Here is a 23,577-nt window from a genome sequence, read left to right on the forward strand (position 1 = left end):
TTCAAGATATAGCAAGGACCATCTGAGGATTACGAAATTCGTTGGTTGAACCCTTTGGAACCAGTGAAGATGATCAGAGAGTGCACATGTAGTTTAATTTTAATCCGTATTAGTTATTTCATGCCTTTAGTTTCAAATCGTATATACGAGCCTTTAAAGTGAAATGGGTTGTTGGTATTAATTTTCAATATTCATGATATCAAGAAGTGATATCTAGTTTACTAGGGAGAAGGTATAAGATGCCTAAGTATTCGCGGCGCGCCATAGTCCCAGTCCCACTTTCAAAATTCAAGGGATATAAGCTGTTCTAAATTTCTTCCATAGGTTTTCTATTAATTCCAGAAGAGAAGCAAACACCACAGGGGCGCTGAGGTCACCTTTAAAAATGCCAGTTCACCTCAGGACCACTTTAAAAATCTATTTTAAGCATCTCATCTCCAACTTTTAAGTTTCGAGGATTCAATTCAAGAGAAAAACTAAGAATTAGAAGGTTTACAAATTTCTAACGAGTTGAAATTCCAAAAATTTGGGAAACATTTGGTATCGTAGAGAGAAATACAGGCGGAATTTAAAAATGAGGAAACTGGGGAGGGAAGCAAACCCTAAAATAAATTACTTCCGATGTAGGTGTGGAAATAGTCCGCATTCCTTATAATTTTAGTATAATCTTTTTTTCTTCTTAGTTTAGTTTAAGACAAATATATTTTAAAAAAGTGTATCGTTACACACACATACACGCCAAGGCGGAATTAAGTCGCGTTTAGAAACGTCTAGATCCCCCCATATTTGCCTTTCGTCTTGGAATTCATCCCAAAATCCTTACAAACCCTGATGAAGATGGAAGAGGAGGGATGGGAAAAAACGTCGAGAGGCTCAAGATGAACACGAGGATTGGAAGAGGCAAGAGACGAAGCGCGACGCGTGCATGCATGCGGCTTTTCTATAAAAAGCTTCCTAAGATGGGGATGGGGGATGAAGAGGAGAAAGAGGAATCAGGACCAGGGCGAAGATAAGAGGTTGGAACGTTAGAAGCAGCTAACTTTTAAGTCAGTTTCAATCCAAATTTGCCTTTTACGTGAAAAGTTGTTCCCTTAGCGATTAGGCCCATTTTATCTAGAGCTCTCTTTTTTGTACGAGATTAGAGTCGTCAATAGAACGTTTAAGAAATTTGTATTAAGCACTCTCAAGGTTATGCACTTTAATTTCTACATGTTTTAACTCCGAAAAACTTGAATAATACTACAGTTAAGCCTAATTTCAATGGTGTAAATGCCATGCTTAACCCGCCTATTTTGGCCAATGGGCGATTATGGTTTGAAAAACCCCTCAAAGGCTGCTATTTTTTTCAGCTTAACAATTTAGATATGACTCCCAAATTCTGGTGAAGCGTATCCTTGTTTTTGGGTGTGGTTTACTGTGCTGGAATCCAAAAATAATTTGCTATTTATGGGCCACTAAGTCTTAATTAACTACATAAAATCAAATTTAAACACTAAAAAACATTGAATTTGATAATTCTATCAAAAATAATTAAACAACTCCAAGACTTATATAGTAAAGCTTGCTAAATTTTATAAAATTCAAAACCTTAACCATAATTTTCAATAGATAATTACGCTATCTTTAAGTTTAAACCCTTTAAATACCCAATTAAATAATTAAAACTAATTAAAATCAAACAAAGCTTCAATAAATATTACTAGCGCCTAAACCATACCTACTTTTCAATAGATAATTAGGCGATCTTTAAACCCTTTAAATACCAATTTAAATAATTAGAACAATTAAAATCAGTCAATTTTCTATTATATCCCCACCAAAAGTAACCAAAATTGGCAGGGCGTTGCACCGTTTTTTCTTTGGGCAAATAAACTCGCAATGTATACCCAGTGGTGTCATTTTGAAGATATTTGAAGATAGTTCCTTAGGGGTCAAGTTAAACAGCCTCTCTTAACAAACCGTAGCGTAGTAAAAATCCACCACCTAGCCCTAAATTGGAAATAAACAGGTGGGGCGTTGCCGTGAAGACACCTCGAGCTCGCTAAAGTTTAAAGAAAAAACGCACCGAAACGTTTGCTATAATAATTGGGTGCCCACGCTAAGAAATACAGAATGATGGCACCTAATAAAATACTTTATTGAAGGTAATACCGGTCTAAGATGGTCTAATGCCATTAGTCATTGCATGGAGTTGTTGTTTATTTGAAGACTAACAGTCGGCGTGTCTCTTTGAAAAGTAAAGGGGTTCACCGAAAATATATCGAACTGGAAATTCTATATTTAAACAATGGACTATCTGGATCAGACGGAGTTCTGTGATAAAAGGTTTCGAAGCGTCAGAAGTTTATAAGTTATAATAAATCAAGGCAATTGCGTTCAAACTCAAATCGGATATGGTGCGCTGGAATGAAACTGTAGGACAGTTAAGAATATTTTGTTTACTAACTTACTAACAAAACTTAGGACGTCACCGTGTGACGTGTCACTTCCAAAGACATTTTTATCGCACCCAAATTTCCTGATTTTCGAATTACTTAAAATTCCCTATCCTGAGTCAAGTTTCCCTTGAACTTAAGAAATGGTTTCCCTGTCATTTTGTTATCCCTTGAACTTAAGAAATGGTTTCCCAGAGAAACTGGCAACCCTGTTGATAAAGCGAGTCTCTGACTATTGTTTTAAAGTAAAATTTCAGACCAAAAGTCAAATAAACTAACTATAAAGAAATACGTTCCACTGTGTTGCAATAAGAACATTCACTTTAAAATATGTACTTCTAACGATATTTCTCCATAACAAAAATATAAAATAAAAAATTAATTTTGAACTTCATTGTTTTGTAGATTTTTTTGAGGGGACGATTGAATTCAAAGAAAATTCCTTATCCGGTATTTATAAACGTACTAATATAATAATAGGGTGTCAAAAACATTTTTTCCTAATCAGATTTTTTTTTTCAAATTATTATTTTTTTTTATAAGCAGGTTGGTTGCACGAACATCCTGGTTCTAAATTAAGTTCACCAACCTACGGTCCTCCGTAACGAAACGCAATTTAAGATGGACCACAATTGGATATATATACACGTACAGTCAGTAGTACACGTAGAAAGCCGAATAAATTTTAAAATGAGATGAGGCTAAGTAATTAATTAAAATATAAAATATAAAAAACCGAAGAGAATTTTTTTTAATTTGATTGGGAAAATCCCCGTAGAACATTATTTCATTATTCGGTCAACCGTGACACGAGCGAGAGTTCTTGTTCGGAACTCATTTGGTAATAAAATAAAAAACTGTCAGAGATATAGTGAATGAAAAACAAAAAAAGGGTTATTAAATAAAGTAAAAGAAGACCTTTACAAGGTCACTTTGAGGTGTTTTTTGCTGTGTGTGTATATACAGGGTGTTTCTGATAATTCTGACATAAATTAAGGTAAGGGGATGTATGTCCTTTGGGAAATCAATTTTATAGTCGAAATTGTAACTTCTATCCATTCCATTTTGTTTGTCACAAGGTGACACTGTTTCAAATCGAATTATGATTTGATTGGGTGTTTTAGGGATGACCACTTAATTAAATTAGAAATCAATGTCTTAATCAGTTTCTTAATTAAATTTAAGGGGTCATCCGTAAACTACTATGTACAATTTTAACTCGATTTGAAACAGTGTCCCCTGTGGTAAACAAAATGGAGATAGAAGTTACATTTTCAACTCAAAATTGATTTCCCAAAGAACATCCCATTACCTTATTTTACGCATGCAGACTTATCAGAAACACCCTGTACAGCGGCTACTAGGCCTTGAGCGAAGAAATAACCCGAGTTGAATATTTGAACAATCAAGGGAAAGAAAGTATTGAAGTTTACTTGGAAGGCGAACACGGGCCAGTCGGCACCAGTAAGTAAGATTACCGACATGTGTCGTATGGTATTCCCTCAAACTTTGTCGCCCGGAAGCTTGGCCACTCACTCAATTATGGTTTTTCACTTTACTTGGGGAGTCACAGTGGATTAAAGTCAGCTGGTTGATTAAATAATGACCGAAATGTCAGCCCAGACATTTTACCATTCAGGATATCCACGTACTACGAAGTCAATCCTTTTAATCACTAATTGGCTAATAATAGTAATAGCATCTCCTTGAATACGACTGTATTCTACATATCCTACTTGAAGATGGAGGGTGCCACTACACCATGCAGGGAGCGTCTATATAGCTGCGAGGCAATTTCTCCCCTGCTCATCATCATCCGCGATCTCCAGAAAACCAACTCGGAAACGTTTAAGAAACTTGTTAAGAGTGAAGAAAAGCGTGAAATCCTTAATTCCTTGACTAATTCAAACAAGGAATGGCGTTGTTAAAACGATACGGCAATACATAGATGAACGAGGGTTACATACCCTGCTTCTAAAAATAAACCAAAAGACAAGACAGCTCTAGCGGCTTCACCTTATTAATGAGAAAGATTTCTTTTCAAGCGTAACCGCGAGAAAAAGCTAGCTTCTTTTTTCTCCTTAATTCCCAAAGCCAAAATTGCCATCCGATTAAAAAAAAGAATGAAAAAAGATACCCGCGGAGTCAAGGAATGGAATCAAGAAGTTTTGGAGAATCTTTTCATTTCTTTCTTTCTTCAGAGGCGACCAACGAGAACCGATTTTCGGTATATACCCACTGTCCACTCGCTTTCAAACAATATATTTTTATATTAAACTAGCAGTGAAGGTACCCGGCGTCGACGGGTTGGACCCGGTAGACGCTTTGAATCTCTGCGTACACCTGAGTTCAAAAGAGTTCAGCTTTGTCGGTGCATTGAGTTCAAAGCCTTAAGTTCACAACTCACAATTCAGCTTTGACAGTACATTGAGTTCAAGACATATTGTACACCTGAGTTCTCAAGTGTCTACCCTCTCGCCCGGGCCCGGCGTTGCCTGTCAGCGCTAAAGGGGACATTTAATTTCGAGCCGCCATTTTAAAAGATGAGGCGGGAAATTTAACCCCCAAAGCTAACCATAAAGCCCATCTAAAGGATATGGTGAACCAGTGATATGTACTAAATATTTAACTTAAGAAATCTGTTGAAAGGCACGGACGTTTTCCATAAAGGTTTTTTTACATTTATGGCCGCCATTTTTCAAGATGGCGGAGGATTTTAAGAATCTTTCATTATGGGTACCTACTACTTAAGAGTAACGTCCCTGCAAAATTTCAGCCGTCTAGGTTAAGCGGTTTGAGCTGGACGTTCATTATCAATCAGTCCTTGGTTTCACCATATTTGAATTTCCAATCATAAACAGGGATCCAACCAGCTTGTTAAAATTCGCTAGTACGTCACGAAACGGGAATTCGTTAGCTAGCACTGTACCGCCATCTATAAATCAATATTCACGATGTGGTCTATTTTTACTATTTCCACTCCACGTTTAATCATCCTTACATATTTCAATTCAAGCTAAATGTTTTCCTAACAACAATTGTTGTTATAGAAAGAAGTATTATACTTTGTTTACCCATTGCTTCCCATTCTAAACCACAAACCGCCGTCCACAAATCGAGTCAATGACCCCTGTCCACGTACCCCCGACAAACAAAACATTTCAAGAAAAGTCCGGCTTATCTAATCCCTTTGTTATAACAATTTATACGAAAAATAAAATAAAAAAATACAGTTGCTTCTCAAAGACAGAAAATAAGAAGAAATAAAAATGAAATTGAATTTAACGCGTATGGCCCGGGTTTCAGTTCAAAAAATATTTCTGGAGCTAAGCCTTTTAGACTTCTAGTCCAATAGGCGCCCGCCATTTTTACACAGACGATTGATAAATAGGCCAATTGAACGAAAAGGCTCTCTTCGTTCGTTCTTATACTACATGTATTGTGTAAGTAGTAAATTAATGATTGTTTTTCTCCTTTTTGGCTGTTTTTTATCCAACAGACCACCACTACCGAGACTGATGGCGGCATGGCGTACCAACCAACCAGGACTCCCATCAACCCTTTCGAAACGTTGAACTTTTAACCAGAGACGGATCTATACACTTTTCGTCTTTTTCCTACTATTTCTTCCCATTTTGCTGCTACGCTATATAGACAAGACTAACTAGAAGTGCGTGACCCGAAGTAAAATATTCAGCGAGTGCTCTCCTTAGATATTTATGTCTTTAAGGATTCGTAGAAATCTTTTGATGGCGCAATAGAAAGTATGTTTTACCCCATATTTTCCAAAATTAAAATACGATTTTTCCCATATTTTCCAAAATTAAAATACGATTTATCCCCATATTTTGCATAATCAAATACGATTTATCCCCATATTTTGCATGATCAAATACGATTTATCCCCATATTTTGCATAATCAAATACGATTTATCCCCATATTTTGCATAATCAAATACGATTTATCCCCATATTTTGCATGATCAAATACGATTTATCCCCATATTTTGCATAATCAAATACGATTTATCCCCATATTTTGCATAATCAAATACGATTTATCCCCATATTTTGCATAATCAAATACGATTTATCCCCATATTTTGCATAATCAAATACGATTTATCCCCGTATTTTGCATAATCAAATACGATTTATCCCCATATTTTGCAAAATCAAATACGATTTATCCCCATATTTTGCAAAATCAAATACGATTTATCCCCATATTTTGCAAAATCAAATACGATTTATCCCCATATTTTGCAAAATCAAATACGATTTATCCCCATATTTTGCAAAATTCAACACAATTTATCCCCATATTTTGCAAAATTCAACACAATTTATCCCCATATTTTGCAAAATTCAACACCATTTATCCCCATATTCTGCAAAATTCAACACGATTTTTCCCCATATTTTGCAAAATTCGACACCATTTATCCCCATATTCTGCAAAATTCAACACCATTTATCCCCATATTTTGCAAAACCAAATAAGATTTTTCCCCATATTTTGCAAAACCAAATACGATTTTTCCCCATATTTTGCAAAACCAAGTACGATTTTTCCCTTGAAATTTCCATCGGTGTTTTTTGATCTTACACAATGTCTCTGACACTTCCAAGTCTTCCCTTGTTAGCGCTTTTCTATTCACGAATTACGAGACGAAATATAGGCTTAATAATTACGTGTAAGCTCGCGTTACTTATGCTTATTTCAAATAATGGACATCCATCTTTAACCCTATAGGGTCTAGCTTTGGCATTTTAGTAAATTGGATTTCTTTCGTTAAGGGGAAGGAGTTTGGCGCTCCGGAGCGTCTATATTACCCAATAGAAGTGTGGCTGCATGGCAGTGCCCCCTTGTCGCGCTGAGCCCTTTTTCTATAATCATTCGTTATTCTTATTCCATTAAAGAGTACTCACCCGAAATAGGGGTCTCCTTCGTTGCTGTTGTCTCGATGAAGAAGAAGAAGCCTTCGAAGCAGCAGCGGGATATTGTTCCGGTCAGCGCTGGAATGACCGGCGGAGGAATTCCATCCCGTACAACAATGGCACAAACTGGCGTTCGAAAGACAAGCAAACTCGACTCTGCGAATGAGAAGAGAGAGAAAAAGAAATATATCATGTTAGATTGTCGTCGTAGTTTCCTTTTGTTGGATATCAAACAATATATCATAAATATAAAAGACTAAACTAAATAATAAAGAAAATATAACTAGAACTAGAACTAGTTTAGATTTTTTATTTTTGCCTGATTAAATTGGAATTGCGTATATAAGTGAAACTAAATATGGCCGCCAGGGATAGATTTAATTTTAGAAGTACGAATGGAGAACAGAAGACTAATCTGGGCGCGCGTCCGTCAGAGTCCCGGACCCCCCTTCCACGGGACGGAGGGAGGGTATGAAAGAAGAAGCGGGGGTCATAGCGACAGAGGTAAAAAGGAATTACCTCCGTATTTTTCGCCGTCCCCGTCAGCAACGTCATCAAACCGTAGTTTAAGTGAGCCAATAAGATAATTTAAACTTTTCGTTACGTGTTAGAGGGAGGGGCTCTACACTGGGTGGTCTATGAGTCGGACTGAAGTAAATACTAACCGTTAATTCTCCATTCCTACTTCTAAAATTAAATCTATCCCTGATATCGAAACCAATGCTTTCCCATAGCTAGTTTTCAGACTAGGAGGATTCACACTATTTACACAAGGAGGTGAGGGTACTCAGTACCATACTACACTTTGCCCGCCATTAAAAGTAGCCTGACCTTCTAGTGGTGTCTATTACAGTGCAAAACGTTCTTAAAACTCTCTAAATATCTTAAAAATATTGTGCATGTTTCGATAAAAAATGTTAAAATTCCGTACATATCAACTATTATTTGACAGTTGAAATTGCGACGTTGATATGACATCGCTATAACTTAAATACTGTCAAAGATAAGTATAGGCGGGAAAAGCAGACGATTTTTAGTTTTTTGGGAATAAGGGCTACGTTAATGGAAATCTCAGTCTGCAGTTACGGTTTGAGATTTATGAACGAAACTCGGGATCATTGGCACAACACTTTTCTGCCCAAAAAAAAGGCACTATTTTTTCGGGAAAACTCCCTTCTTTCCTCAGTTTTAGTTGGCAATGGGATGTGAAACTAGGGTGGAGTGATACGTAATGTTATCTCTATCTCTCGTAAAGCAGTTCAAGATGGTGATGGTATACCGGAGTTGGACTTGGTATACATACATGTAGGCATTTACTACTATACGGTTCTCGCTTTAACCATATAACCCCCCACTTTTATGTTTGCTATTTCTCGGGATATGGTCATGGATCAGACCCGGTAATTCTCTCTTCCTCGGATATAGGAAAGCTCTCTTGTTTTACAGGGGAATCCGAGCGTACAATTGCGCGCTTCTTATTTCTCGCGGCTCACTTCTCTAGATCCAACCCGAAAAATACAAAAGCTTCGTGGAACAAGTAGTCCCGCTTTCGTCTCTTCCATTTTGGTATTAAATTCTTCTTAAAATTATCCTATAACAAGCCCTCTCAAAGAATAGATCAATTTTAATAGGCCTTAAATTGAATGAATAAAAGGGGAAAAATAACTGCCATTTTGAATTTTATTGGGATCCCCCTCCCCTCACGTACCACCCATTGTCCGCACCTACGGGACGCGACCCAGAACGAATACAACATCTTCGGCGGATTATTCCCGGCACCGAGTCAAGCTGGAGGTAACCCTAACCCCCACCTCATTAACCCTAACGGGACTTCACAAATAAAAACGTGCCAAAAAGACGAACTTACAGGAAATATTTCATCACAAAATGATTTGAATCCTAGGTTCCTCGATCTTGGCACAGTTTTGATCAAAAAATTCATTCATTTTGGCCTAATTTTAGAGATTTAAATCCGACTTAAAAATTAACGTAACCGATTATCTCGCGCCAATCAAACTAACAAAGGAAAGCGCTGTTTTCTGTCCGGACACGAGAGGGACCGCTCCGAAGGTTCGAGAGGAAGGGGGGGGGGCGATAGAGGAGGGGGAGGGAAAAAATATGTAGTTGAATTTTTTTGTATCGCGCTCTTAGACAGGGCCGGAAATAAGCACAGGACACTGGAAATTGTCCTATAAAATTTTAAAATGTCCAATAATTTTTTAAAAACTATGGGGGTCACTGGACAGTTTGACCAATAAATTTTCCGAATTTTTGATAGCTTGGCTATGGAGAAGCGACACTATTTTTGCAAACTCAGTGGACAATGTCCTATAAATTTCTCATTCAAACAGGGGGTCACTGGACACTTGTCCCATAAGAAATTTTTCTTATTTCCGGCCCTGCTCTTAGAGCGAAAGAGACGAAAGTCGCCATGGAGATATGGTATTTTGGCGGGCTTTTTAGTAAGCGTAAAGGCTGAATTCAAAAACGTTGTAATTTAAAATTTAGCTCCTCGTAAAGTAACGCGTTAAAATTGTCGTTTTAAACGCGTTTCTTATCAATTTGACGTAGAGAAACGATATTAAAATGCAATTTTATGACAAAAATATAGGATATTATAGGACCTTTCGTGAAATTAGAGGATAATATAGGACAGGTTCAAAAATATAGGATTTTATAGGACCGCTGGGCTCCCTGCATGATTTAAAATTCATACCAATTATTTTCAAATTAATTCAAAACCTAGCATGCCCTCTATTTTCGAGATGCATTTTTTAACATCTTTAGCTTCCATTATAAAAATAGGCTTCATTCTTCACGCGACATTGCAATGAAGGAAAGGTTAAAAGTCATAGTTCATCCTAGAAATAGGGTCAAGTAAAAATGTTCATGGCTTCCAGACTAGCCTTATAGCCGAGAGGAATGAAAAAGAAAAAGATTCATTCGGAGAAAAGAGTAGAAGAGAAATTTTTGGCGGGAAAAAAAGACAAAAAAGCGCAAACGATATACGTCAAGTTGGCGCGCGAGAAGAAGTAAGAAAGAAAGAAAGAAAGAAAGAGCTAGGGTTGGTGGTTCGTGCCATCCATGGTCGTCGAGCTGAACTTGTCAAATCGGTGACCAAAAACATTAAGTTACCGTCGAAACTTTCGGTTGACGTCCCCGTCGGAGCTAGCCGGCTAGTCGAGCACGAAACGAATTTCCAGAAACCCACCAAAAAAGAAATAACTACAGAAGCCTCAAAAGTTCAATATAAAGACTAAAACGCATCATCCACCCTAAGCCTTTGTACCACCATAAAGATATGTTCTTACCATAAGTTTGTCACTGGTTATACAAACTGGAGCTTATCATGAAGTGAGTGAGGTAGGTCATAGATTCGAGGTAAAACGAGGGAGGCCTGTTGAGGCGCTGCTGTCAAATTTGGGCTTAGTAATGCAGACTAAATAGGACCTAGATGGAACTTGGTACTGCAAAATTAACCACCGAATGTAGGACTTCGCTTGTCGTTCTCGCTCGAACTAGCTCGAGCTGTAAGTCTCTTGAGTAGCATTACGAAGTATAGTTAGGTAGTGTCATACTTATAGAAGGAACATATCTTATAAACTTATGATAGCACGCAACCCGCGCGGGGCAGAGTCGGTGATTTGCTTCCATGGAATTTAGGGAACGTTCGTGGACTGTTTGAACATTATTGACTTTCCAAAGCCCGTTTTTTGCTTAGTAAACAATTTTCCATGGAGCTATCACCTATCATTATATTAAAATATTGATTACTATCATTTAAACACATTATTTCTTCGTTTACTGAAATTTTCAGTGCATATATGTACATATTTTTTTGGCATTAATGCATTAGTAAACAGTTATAGTTGTACTTGCAGCTACGCGTCACCTATCATTTCTTAAAATACTGATTACAATAATTTTGAAACCATAATTATTTAAAAAGGTTATAGTTTTGCAGGTGTACAGGCAAGTAAATACATATTTTAAATTTAAACACAAGTAACTTTACTAAAATATCACTTTTAAGTATGGTTTTCAAAAACAAGCAGTTTTATGTTGCTATAGCAGAAAGAAAACCTTAGAAATATTCTTAAAAATTTCTTTCGTATGAAGCGATATAAATATATGGTTTCTCTTTACTTTCTCTCTCTCCCATTCCATTCCATTCCATTAAAAGTTCAAAAAGTTAAAATGATACAGTCCCCTTGCCCTTCCCCATCCTATCTCAGGAAAAGATTCACTTTTAAAAGCGTCGAAATGTGTCCGATTCCGTGTCCGTCAAATTCAATTCAACAATCGAAGTCCCGCAGACTGCGGAGAAAGAAGGAAGCTAGCTTGCCCTAAGCATTTGGGTAGCCAAGGCTTAGCAGTAAAGACTGTTTTGCCATTCCCCGTCCGAACAAGCGAAGCTCGCATTAATCACTCTTTCCGGGGGAGAGAGAGAAGAGAGAGAACATTGAAGCCAATCATTCGACTATACACCAGAAGAACCCCACCCTTTGATCGATTCACCACAAGGAGCTATTCACTCCTGAAACCAAATGACCAAGCTCACGCTAAGCCTAAGGTTATGATAATTGGGGGCAACCGAATATTATTTAAACAGTAATAGATACTTCACAAAACAAATCAATTCAATTCGACAAATAAATGTTTAAATCCAAAATTTAGCTATCGATTTACTTCCCACTATCCCTTCAAATAACACGTTACAATAAGTTAGTGGTTATCCCCTCGAGCTTATCCGGCGACTGTTACTCGGATGGTGTTAGTACCATGGTTTTCTAGTCACCAGTCTTAAGAAGATGACCTCTAAAGGTCATCCGGCGAATGAATTAGAAGCAGAGAGGCGCGGGCCTCTATTTCTATACTATGGTTTTTCAACTTGAAAAATCTCTGGTTTGGAAGATTAAGCTCTTGATAAAATTATGGGGCGTTTTCCCACAAATTTTAGCGCTTAACTTAATCCCACCGTATAGAATAAGTATGAACATACAGCAGTATGTCTTAAGAATTATGAAATGGTTAGGGTTTTTACCGCAAGATTGTACATATATATACATGGGGCCCTTTATTAAGATAATATCTAAGATGTTTCGTATTTAAACCAGTGGTCATTACGTTATTTTATAATATAAAGTGCCTATAAAGCTGTTTTAAATTTAAATTTAAAATTAAGTCTGTATTCCATGCTGCAACTTTTATTATGTATTTCTAAAATACACGATTAACATAAAACTCCTCTGAACTATTCAGATGGACTTTGTTTTACACATTATTACCCTGCATCTTAAAGGGAATATAAACAACTTTCAAGCTGTCTCCCATATTCACAAACAAAATCACTCAAATATTTTAACGTTCAATCGTTCATAAGCCACATCATGGAAACGAATCGTTTTATATTCCCTTTAAAACAAGCAACCTTCTAAACATAAAATAAAAAAATTACCTAAAGTGGCAGGCTTTACAAACAAAATCAACGATCCACGTTTCCTTCAACAAAAGTATACAAAAAAGTCGATGAAAATTGAGTAAAAAGTATCGGGTAACCTAACCTTACAGTTCCTCCAAAACTTAACCAACCAACCCGGTCATGGTTAGACCACCAGACTGTCACGAGTATGTTCACGCTAAATCTGTTAATTAACTCATATTAGGGAACAAACAAAGAGTCAATAAACAATGAACCGCTTAAGACGTAGCTTAATTCTTATTAATGGAGAACTGAGTACCTGAACAAAACCCACACGAATCGACAATAAGATTAAACAGAAATGCATAAAGCTAATTGGAATTATTGTGTACAGCCATTTTCACTCAATGTATCTAGGCGGACTTTGTGGGAAGCCCGGTATACCCACAAACCCCGCATAAAAATTAACATGGCAGATATAAGGGTCCACAATGATTCCAATTATCTGTATGTATTCCTGGTTTAAACAAAAGAAATTGAACTCCTACGTCGAGACGCGGGGTCAAAAGGAAGGTGGGTGTGTGGGTGGATGGGGGGGGGTGTCTCCCTTTAATTTGGAGGTTCTCTTTCCGGTAATACACGAGGACCTCGATGTAAAGAGTAAAGGAAATGACGTTATCAAGGGACTAGGAGGGTTTCGCGGTGCATTGCACTGCAAGGAGATTTTCTACAGGCGCTATCCTAGTCAAGAAGAAACGTCTGCATGTATGTATGGTTTGCGGTCATTCCCGGCCGGGGACCCCGGGCATCGAGTTGGCTGGCGGGAAAATGTGGTGGCGTTGCTTGTGAGGAAGCCCCTCGGGGAGGGGGAACACCCCCATCCAGAAACCACCTCCGAGTGATAGCGAGAGATTCATACAAAACACACACAACGTATTACGGATAGCGGTTTTCGTGCCTAAGGACGTATTAGACCAAAATAGGTCCAGTTTACACCATAAAGATTAAGCGAAACTTGACCATTAATTATTGTCTTTTAAACGGCAATTATGTCAGAGGTCAAAATTGGTTGAATGAGATATTTTTCATGTGTATAGTTCTAGTTCACATCGTTAAGGTTTTACAAAACATAACTGTCCATCATTGCATGTAAACGGCAATTACGCTTGTATTATGAAGGTCAGAGGTCAAAATTGGTTGTAATCGTGCCATATGTTTTATTAGACCAAAATAGATCTAGTTTATGCAATAAAAACACTACTAAACTGGACTATCACCGTCATTAAAGTACAATTATGCGTGTACAATAAATGTCAGAGGTTAAATTTCGTTGATTGTAACGCGATAAAGCCTCAATGCGAACGTACCCACGCATACCCTCTTGAGGCATGTGGCTATAAGACCTTATAGGGTCAGTGGTCAAGATTGAAGGAGGCCGCTTGTCGATCTCGCAACTTTTAGCTTGAGCTAACCACAAGAAAAAAAAAGGAAATGAGTTCTAGCGTTGGTTGACCTTTCTGATTGGGGTCACGCTGCAGCATCGGAGCTATAGATAGTACAGGGTGGGCGCGAGCGCGAGGAGCTCTGGGAATTAGGGAGACATTCGTCAGACACCTGATTATCCACTGACACGAAGATATTTGCGGCGGGCTGTGATTCCACCCCCCCCCCCCCGTCGCCGCAGTATGCCAATTTTAACTTCATTAAAATTAAGATGAACTAGCTTGATTAGAAATTAATCCGATCGACTAATTATAAAATGATTCATGGATATTGCCGCTTGCGATTAAAAAGAAAAAAATGTGTCTTCCTTTGATTTGCTATGATTAATTTGGAATTATAATCACGTCCTAATATAACGAAATACACGACATAATTTTAAACAGCTTCAATTCTTCATATTAAATTTCATATCAAAGTGAAGGGTTCATACAACTTTTGGAAAACCGATTAGCCTGACATTTTCAGGTGAAAGGTCATTTAGTAACTACAGGAGTTGTTTTTTGGGAGTAATAACTACGGGAGTGGTTATTTATAGTTGGATCAAGTTGCTCAAGTCTCACAAATTTTACTGAATTTTACTAAAAATTTTAACTTTCCTTGAGTTTTCCCTGATTTTAACTAAAAATTATAACTTTCCTTGAGTTTTCCCTAAATTCTACTCAAAATTATAAATTTCCCCGAGTTTTCCCTGATTTTAACTAAAAATTATAACTTTCCTTGAGTTTTCCCTGATTTTAACTAAAAATTATAACTTTCCTTGAGTTTTCCCTGATTTTAACTAAAAATTATAACTTTCCTTGAGTTTTCCCTGATTTTAACTAAAAATTATAACTTTCCTTGAGTTTTCCCTGATTTTAACTAAAAATTATAACTTTCCTTGAGTTTTCCCTGATTTTAAATAAAAATTATAACTTTCCTTGAGTTTTCCCTGATTTTAACTAAAAATTATAACTTTCCCTGAGTTTTCCCTGATTTTAACTAAAAATTATAACTTTCCCTGAGTTTTCCCTGATTTTAACTAAAAATTATAACTTTCCCTGAGTTTTCCCTGAATTTTTAATCAACAATTTATTTCCCTGAAATTTTCAGGGTTTATAAGAGCCCTGCTCAATATCTTCCATAGATAGCAAAAATAATTTAACGAAAATCACGCATTTAAATTTGGAAATCTGGAAGTTTTTACGCTACGGTCATAAAATTTTGAAACTGCGAACTATATAGATGGATTGTTAACTAGTTCGAGCTCACTGACGTGGAATAACACGCTTTCCTGCATGTGCTAATACTTTAGGGGCGCACATTTTGGACAAGATACAACGGTAGGATAAGGGAATCGGCCCCCGTGCACTAACGCCTTTTCCCCCCTAACAAATTGAGGGTCGAAAATATCTAGACACTGATACTATATATCATAATTCGAAAAAAATATATATATACAGCTCTAAGAGAAAATATCCTAGCCTCCCTCCCCCCTTTAACTTCTCGACACCTTCACGGTAAGAAGAGATTTATCTTAATATTTTTTAGGGGGCAAGCCCAATCTTTTTAATAGCCTGTCCAATAATGCTACAGGATGTAAAAGCTACTATTTTCTCAACACCTTTTTTTAGTTTAAACTGTAAAAACACTGTTCATAAATTTAAAATAGTCGATTGATTCTCTGTTGTTTTGCATGGAGAATGATACAAAATCCCTTTTTAAAAGTCCATGTAACTTCTATCTCCATTTTGTTTACCACAAGGGACACCGTTTACAAGTTTCGATTAGAGCGTTTTAGGGATAACCCCTTTATTAAATTAATGATCTTCATTCAGTTCCTTAATTAAATTTAAGGGGTCATCCGTAAAACACTCGAAACACAGAGACAGAATTAGTTACATTTTTGACTCAAAATTGATTTCCCATAGAACCCACCACATCACTATCTTTCGGTCCTAAAATTACCCCTTCTTTTGGGAAAACCACCCTGTATAAGATTAGTTTAAACCAAACCACCCTGTATGTTATTGCGTTATCGCTTCTCAACTTTAATTAAAATCCTGAACAATCCCCTTCGAGCAAAGAGAAAGAGGATGAAAAAGTTGGTATTCGTTCCAGTTCTGTTTTGCACGCTCAACTTTTTAGGAAAAAAGAAATGAATGGGAGTGGTTAGAAAGCATCACGGCGAATTAAAAAAGAAAGAAAAACTTTTTTTTCTTTCTACCCTAAAAACAGAACGGTGGCTAGGCCTATATAGAAGTGAAATTAATCGCCGTGCGATCGGACTAAGTTGAACCTCCCCCCTCCCTCCGCCGGATTGTGACCTCTATTATATAAGTTTTTAACCACCTGTGGATGATGGTCGGTTGCAGGTACTACATACAACTTGACTACTTTGTGTGATACTCTCTTGGTGGTCGAACGCCATCGCTAGAATCATTTCTATACGCCAATTCAACCGAATAAATTTTTTACTCGTCACTGATTTTGATTGGTTATAATAAGTACAAATTAAAAAACGCCTAAGGCGTGCGTGGGAATAAATATTATCAAAAGCAAATGGAAATATCTAAAAGTAAGGTAGTAAGGAGAGCGTATAGAGATATCTCAGAAGCTGTAGTATGACGACATCCACGCAATTTGCACATATAACCAAATTAACCGGTATCAAACCGCTTTAATATAAAAAACAATGTAATCTTTAAGAATCAATTGGTTTGAAACGGCCGCACACTTGACCATAGCAGCAGCCATACCGGTCCAAATTGAATAATCATAACTCTGCCTAAAGCCGACCCGAGCCGATCTTAATAGCCCAACCTGCCTTAATTCTATAGGCGATATATTGAAGCAAAACGTTTCGGAATAAATGAATCAATTAAGCGATATTAAAATCCTTTCAAATGAGTAGATAATTTAGGATTTTAAAGTTATCATATACACACGTATCCCAAAAGCTTTAAAAGGGGTGTGCTGGCAATAAATTACACGGCATTTGAAGAGATTTGGGTCCCCAAACCATATACTATTATAAAAAATGGGGGGCCAAAATTTGCGTTAGTTCTACGGAATATGGAAGCTGTAGAGGACGAGATAAGGACCATCCTGCGCCGTCCCTTCCCAGAATTCCCTTTTAAATCCAATCCAAATGACATTCATAAGGCTTAAAACGTACCACCGCATTCTAGGCTATGAGGGGAGAGACGAAACCTTACTAAAACCGCGCCTTAAAGGGACGAGATATAATAATAAGAATTGCTTCAATTTCATCAGGAATATGGGGTAGCATTTGAGACATTGCGGGCCTTAGAAGAACATTTCTTTGCTTCTGGAAGATAATAGATGACGCTGTTCACCTCAAGGCCTTCTCAGACGGTAGAACTTAATTTGAATGAGTCACCTTGAGATGAGTATACCAGTTTAGATGCGTGAACAAGTTGAACGAGCAAATTAAAAACTGAAGTTTTATTGTCTGAAAAGGCGCCTGCGCTATAGGCGCTTTGGGTCTAGAGAGTGCGCAGAGATGGCAATGTATCAACCCCTTGTACGTCTCGATACTGAGGGTTGCATATACCCAACATTTTTACATCGAAGAGGTTCACTATTGAGAGAGTTCAGAAGGGTATGGCTTAAGGTAGGTCCTACCCTTTCCTCCAAAATGGCGGCGAAATGTACAGAGTGTAAGGCAAGTGGTTGAATGCACCTGATTGGCTCAGCGGGGGCCTGAAGATTCGTAGTCCACTGGCTATAAATGAATTTATAAATTCAAATATTTTTGCGCAACTTGAACGAATTCTTAGTTATAATTTATAGAAGGAAACCATTAAAGGGAATTGAAGGGGAGGGGATGTAAAGGGACTTTCATTAAATTTTGATCCAATGTTTACTTTGATAAATTATTAGTCCTTGTTGACTTGTCGCGGGCGTCGCTATAGGCCTTATAGACGCTCCGCGCGATACGGCTCATGCCTCCATCGTCGAACATATCCTATAACCAAAACCCGAAATCGAAATACCCCATTTACAAAAGCAAACTATTCACACATCAGCGAGAACGACCGGCATCAAGAGATCCCAAGTCTCTCTCTCTCTCTCTAGAAAGGTAAACATAACCAGGCGATATATCCTCTAATCAACCGTGTCACTTGGCACCGCGTACCTAATTAGAACTAACTCTTCGCAACCTTATCACACCACTTTGAATAAAGTCACTCCAACGAAACGAATTTAGAACACGCCACCTTAAAAATCGTCATACTAAAAAAGCGAGATTTGCCTTATGGGTGACAGCAGTTTTAAAGATATGTTCCATAAGTATGACTATCTAGAGACTTACAGCTCGAGCTAGTTCTAGCAGAACGACGGAAGAGAATTGAAGTCCTACAATCGGTGGTTAATTTTGCAGGACTTCCATCTAAGTCCTATTTAGTCTGCATTCGCTAAGCCTTTGAGAGAGCCTTACCAAGAGGTCATCCTCGAATGGCTGAGCTATGAGACTGTTTTAAAGTTACATCTATCTGAATCAATCGTTTTAAAAGCCAAGGGAGCGTTAAATGTCTATAGTGTACAAATTAATACGAGTGAGATTTTAAGCGGAAAATTTATAATTCGAGACAAAATCAAAGTTATATTATTAAATCATTAGATAAACTATCGCTGTTGTTTACATTGTGGTTTGCTTTCCGCGGCTCAATAAATTTAAATACGACAGGTATCGCGATACAGTTATGTTGTTAGAAAAGCTATATAGGTATAAGTTCAGAAATTTGGATATTAGTATATTTTCTTAACTACAGTAGTTTTAACTTATTCCTTCACGAAACTTCTAAATACCACAAAACATTGAACTATACCACACGCGGTCAGGATATCAAAGCATCCGCAGTGCGGATCTTACCGATATAGAGTTATAGAGGATAATGATAAGCCTTGGTCGCGGGCATCGTATCCCTAAAACAGTACGGAAAAGGATGGGTTGGTGAAGATTGGGTGACGCGAAGGAATCGCGTGTCGTTTGATTAAAGAGCGCACGAACAAGCTTTTATCGGAAAAGAAGTTCGCCTTCTATTAGCGTAGATCGAGCAAAAGCGCTTGCTTGCCTTCCTTAGTTCCTTATAGTTCGTTCCGGACCCAGCGATCTGTCTCGCTTTTCCCGACCGGAAATTGCTAGGAAGAAAATCCCGGTGCAAGTCCAAGGCTGACCCCTTAGGCCTTGGCCACCGGACTCTATATACGACACGAATCTGTTAGTATTATAAACCCAGGATCAAAACGCCTACGTTAAAAGTAATATCGCGTGTTTAGTCAAAAATAGTTCGGACCCAACAAAACGTTACGTTTGTCGGACATAGCCTTTCTTTCTGACATTTCCCATCTATGGCTTGTCATGTCACCAATTGATCTCTATTGATACCTTTTAGTAAAGTGAACAGTGTCACGTGTCAGGTGCAATTTGAAACTGCGTACATCGGGGGTTGCATTGTACAGATTTGAAGTTCCATATGATTGTGTCAAAACATAACTTGGGTTCGTTAGTGCTGAATAGTGCATCATTAAGGCCATGCCCTTTAAAATTCACAGTGGTTTTGTTAAGTGCATTTAGTTCGATTAGCTCTTTGCAACTTCGACATGAATTTAGATTCGGACTTTTTTTGCACTGGGTTCTTGGAGGCCTAACTGTCTAACTTTGCCGGCAAACCATGCCTTCGGTTGGAGAAGGAATGACTAAAATTAGTGGTATAATTCTGTCACAGTAGTGGTTCCAAGGCAAGGATAGAAAGCTGAAACCCACCTACATGGCTGCCAGAACAGTGGAAAAACTTAAGGAGGATGTGACGTACCACTTAACCAAATCAAAGCTATCTCTATTGTCATTAGTGATAATATGCCATCATCAAATGGAATTACTAGACGTTACACCAACAAAAAAATGTACATTTTCGCTGCACCTTAATCTATAACATAGCGGTAAAAATTAGTAAAAATGTACTTTATTGTTTAATGAGCTGCACTTAAGTATTTTTAATTAACGCAATTTTAAACTCTTAATCAAGCAGTACGTGGAAACGTGTTCTAGACATAATTATTTAACTTTATTTTCTATATAGAGGTATAGAAATTCCATTTTAGAATTTATAACAAATTCAAATTCGGGTCGCGTACTAGCGGCGGCCGCGTAGATTACGACGAGAGATGGGTGGAGTATATAGTATAGTTACTAAGCCTTGGCGACAATATTATTAGTATATATTCGAGGAAGCCACTCACTACACCATACACTATACTGTCTTGGGTGGTGTATAAGGGCCGATAGCGTCACTACGTGCAACGCGGCCTGATTAGAGAGGACAGAAATTACCAAACGCAATTTAATTAGCGAAATAGAAATAGGGGGAAAGACCGGGACGGAGAGATGACGTGGGGGGGGGAAGGCGCGAATCATCAAACCCCCCACTCTAGTCATCCCTCGGAAATGTCTCTTCATCCCGCTTCTCTTATAACCAACCACTTTCTCTTTATCAAGTTGCTGGCGCTTGGGTGAAAAGATATAGAGTATAGCCTGGGAAAATCCTCAAATGAGCACGAAATTCACTCCGTACGCCATGAGAATTTCATGGGTGAGGTATCTACAATTTGTAATTGTAATATCGATATCGGTTGATTTTAGAGTTAACGCATGCGCATGCAGAATAAATAATTTTATAAATATTTTTGCAAAGATACCTAGATGGCTCTCTAGTCTAAAATATCGGCATCAACTCAAGTATCGGTTGATTTTATCATAGAGAGTTAACGCATGCGCAGAGGGGAAAAAATTATAATTATTATTGCACACACATATAGATGGCTCTCTAGTCTAAAATATCGGTATCGGTTCAATTTAGAGGCAGACATCTTATTTTATTTTATGTAATAAATGTTTCTTCTCATAATTGGTTTTTCAATCACTGCAGGCGCTGATAATAAGCAATTATTACTAAATTCCCGTTTCTCAGGGCCTTTACAAGAGAAAGGAGACCACGTACAGCAGAAAATCGCTTTCAAATTACGCGTCTACATCGAGAGATCGTACTCCCCATCCCTCTACGTGAAGCATCTTGTTACAGAAACTAACTTCCCCAATTCAAAATCGAAATTTTCCAATCCAGACCGATTTACCGTAATTTTTAACAAAAATTAACAAAATTTATCAGACAGATAAATCGAGTCCTTACTAAATTCCCAAATTGACACTTGTTTCAAATAATAAAGAAATATATTATTTAAGCTAACTACTTTATAAACTAACGAGGCATGGATATTCAATATTGTCCTAGAAAATGTCTAAAATGCGCTTTTAGGGGTTAAAAGGTTATTTATACCGGAACTCTCTGTAATTATGCAAATTTCATTCAAAAACCCTACCCTTTGTTTACATCATTTGGTTGGTGGATAAAAGATACAAATAATTTGGCGTACAAAATATATAATAGGGGAAATAAGCTTTTATCAGAAGGGGATAATAGAAGAAGGATGACACTCTGCATCCCCCTGAAACTTTAGTTATGCAATCAACCTGCACAAACCTAGATTGTCTTCAACAGGCGCATGCGCCCTGGCAAATAGTTCAGCGTTAATAGAGCAATGTTGAGGGAACTATTTATCGCGTATGTGATTCGGTTTTGTAACCTTGCAATAATAATTGTAAAATGATGTTGGGAAGAATCACGTTACAATTACCACGCTCGCTTTGTGGTAGCTGGCACACTTCTCTCGAAGAGAAGTAGTATTATACACTTCTGGTTTTATGTAAATCTTTCAAACAATCTTAAGAGTTATTATTCCTATTTCTTTTTTCTTCTTGAGCGTCTTAAGAAGGCCGAGGGTTAACGACTCGTTAACGAGAACTGAAGACTTATTTCCCTACGCGCGAGCCCCGTTTCGTTCCATTTTTTTTTTTTTTTTTAATTCTTTTCAATTTCATATCGCTTTGAGATTGAGCTAACATTTTTCTTATAATAATCCCCATGGACCATTAAATTCAATTTACATGTTATGAATATCAGGGAAAGGCTAACTGCGCGCGCCGCTATAGTCCCAAAGATTCAAATGATTCTTTTCGGGTTTTGTTTTTACAAGAAGAGGGAGATGTAAAACAATTTCTCATATTTTTGTAAAGGAAAAATACAACACTAGTATTTGGAAAATTCTTCAAGATAAATTCTTACTGCCTCTTGCTTTCGAAAACTACCTGATAAAAGTGTTGTGTTTGACGGCGTGCAGCGAGGAAAACCGATGACATAACCAGTCTCTTTGGTATGTGCACTGGAACGCCCTTATGTGATGTCGACAAAACAGTAAGCCCACGGAAAATTCTTTAAGATCAGTTCTTAATTGTTTCTTGCTTTGGAAAACTAACTTCCCCAATTCAAAATCGAAATTTTCCAATCCAGACCGATTTACCGTAATTATTAACAAAAATTAACAAAATTTATCAGACAGATAAATCGAGTCCTTACTAAATTCCCAAATTGACACTTGTTTCAAATAATAAAGAAATATATTATTTAAGCTAACTACTTTATAAACTAACTAGGCATGGATGGACAGCGTTCAGCGAGGAAAACGGATGACATAACCAATCTCTTCGGTATGTGCACTGGAACGCCCTTATGTGACGTCAACAAAAACACTAAACCGACAGGGAAAAACAAGCTGTGAGGCCCTAAACAACTTCACGAATAGTTTATTCGAAAAAAATCATTAAAATAATGAACGATTGAGGGAAAGCAGATGACGCTGCGATATAAAATTCAACTGGACAACAAGTACCACGTGATTCATAATTGATCACGTGCGCCAACAACCAAATTTTCAGTACAGACTTTCCCTTTAAGTTGATATCTATTTTCGTTGTTTTTCTGAGAGGTCACGTTGAGACTTGAGAGGAAATTCTAGAACGGATATCTTTCGAAGGAGAAACTTCGCTTATTACAAGGATATACGAAGCGTGTCGTGTCGTATTCTTATCCTGAATAGCATATTCTTTATCACTTTGTTGTTTAATATCATAGCGGATTAAATAACAAATAACAAATATTCAGATTTTGTGAACACATATCATGAATTTAAATAACCATTATCTTTTGACCCCTTTGTTACGTATTGAATTATCACGGTTGAGACCTTTGAACTTAAGTTTGCAAAATATAATTGCTGTCAAAAAATTTATGCCATATTTTTAAAAGGGCGCGAAAACGGTTAAGAATCAGTGCACCACGTGCCATTTGAAGTTGAAGTAAAACACCTCCGTAACA

General features: G+C 37.4%; 1 protein-coding gene across 2 annotated transcripts in view; it reads right to left on the reverse strand.

Annotated features, from left to right (window-relative positions):
* Positions 1 to 23,577, reverse strand: part of LOC149709904 (uncharacterized) — a 380,702-nt gene that overhangs the window by 317,886 nt on the left and 39,239 nt on the right. For both annotated transcript variants that reach the window (XM_089858152.1, XM_089858151.1), the window contains exon 3: positions 7,369 to 7,533. In XM_089858152.1, the coding sequence (XP_089714278.1) occupies positions 7,369 to 7,533 (165 nt within the window). The remainder of the gene's footprint in view (positions 1 to 7,368; positions 7,534 to 23,577) is intronic.

This window comes from Phalangium opilio, unplaced genomic scaffold (genome assembly GCF_054372755.1).
Source record: "Phalangium opilio isolate 3A_F unplaced genomic scaffold, DU_Popi_V2 ptg000011l_1, whole genome shotgun sequence".
NCBI classification, from domain to species: Eukaryota; Metazoa; Arthropoda; class Arachnida; order Opiliones; family Phalangiidae; genus Phalangium; species Phalangium opilio.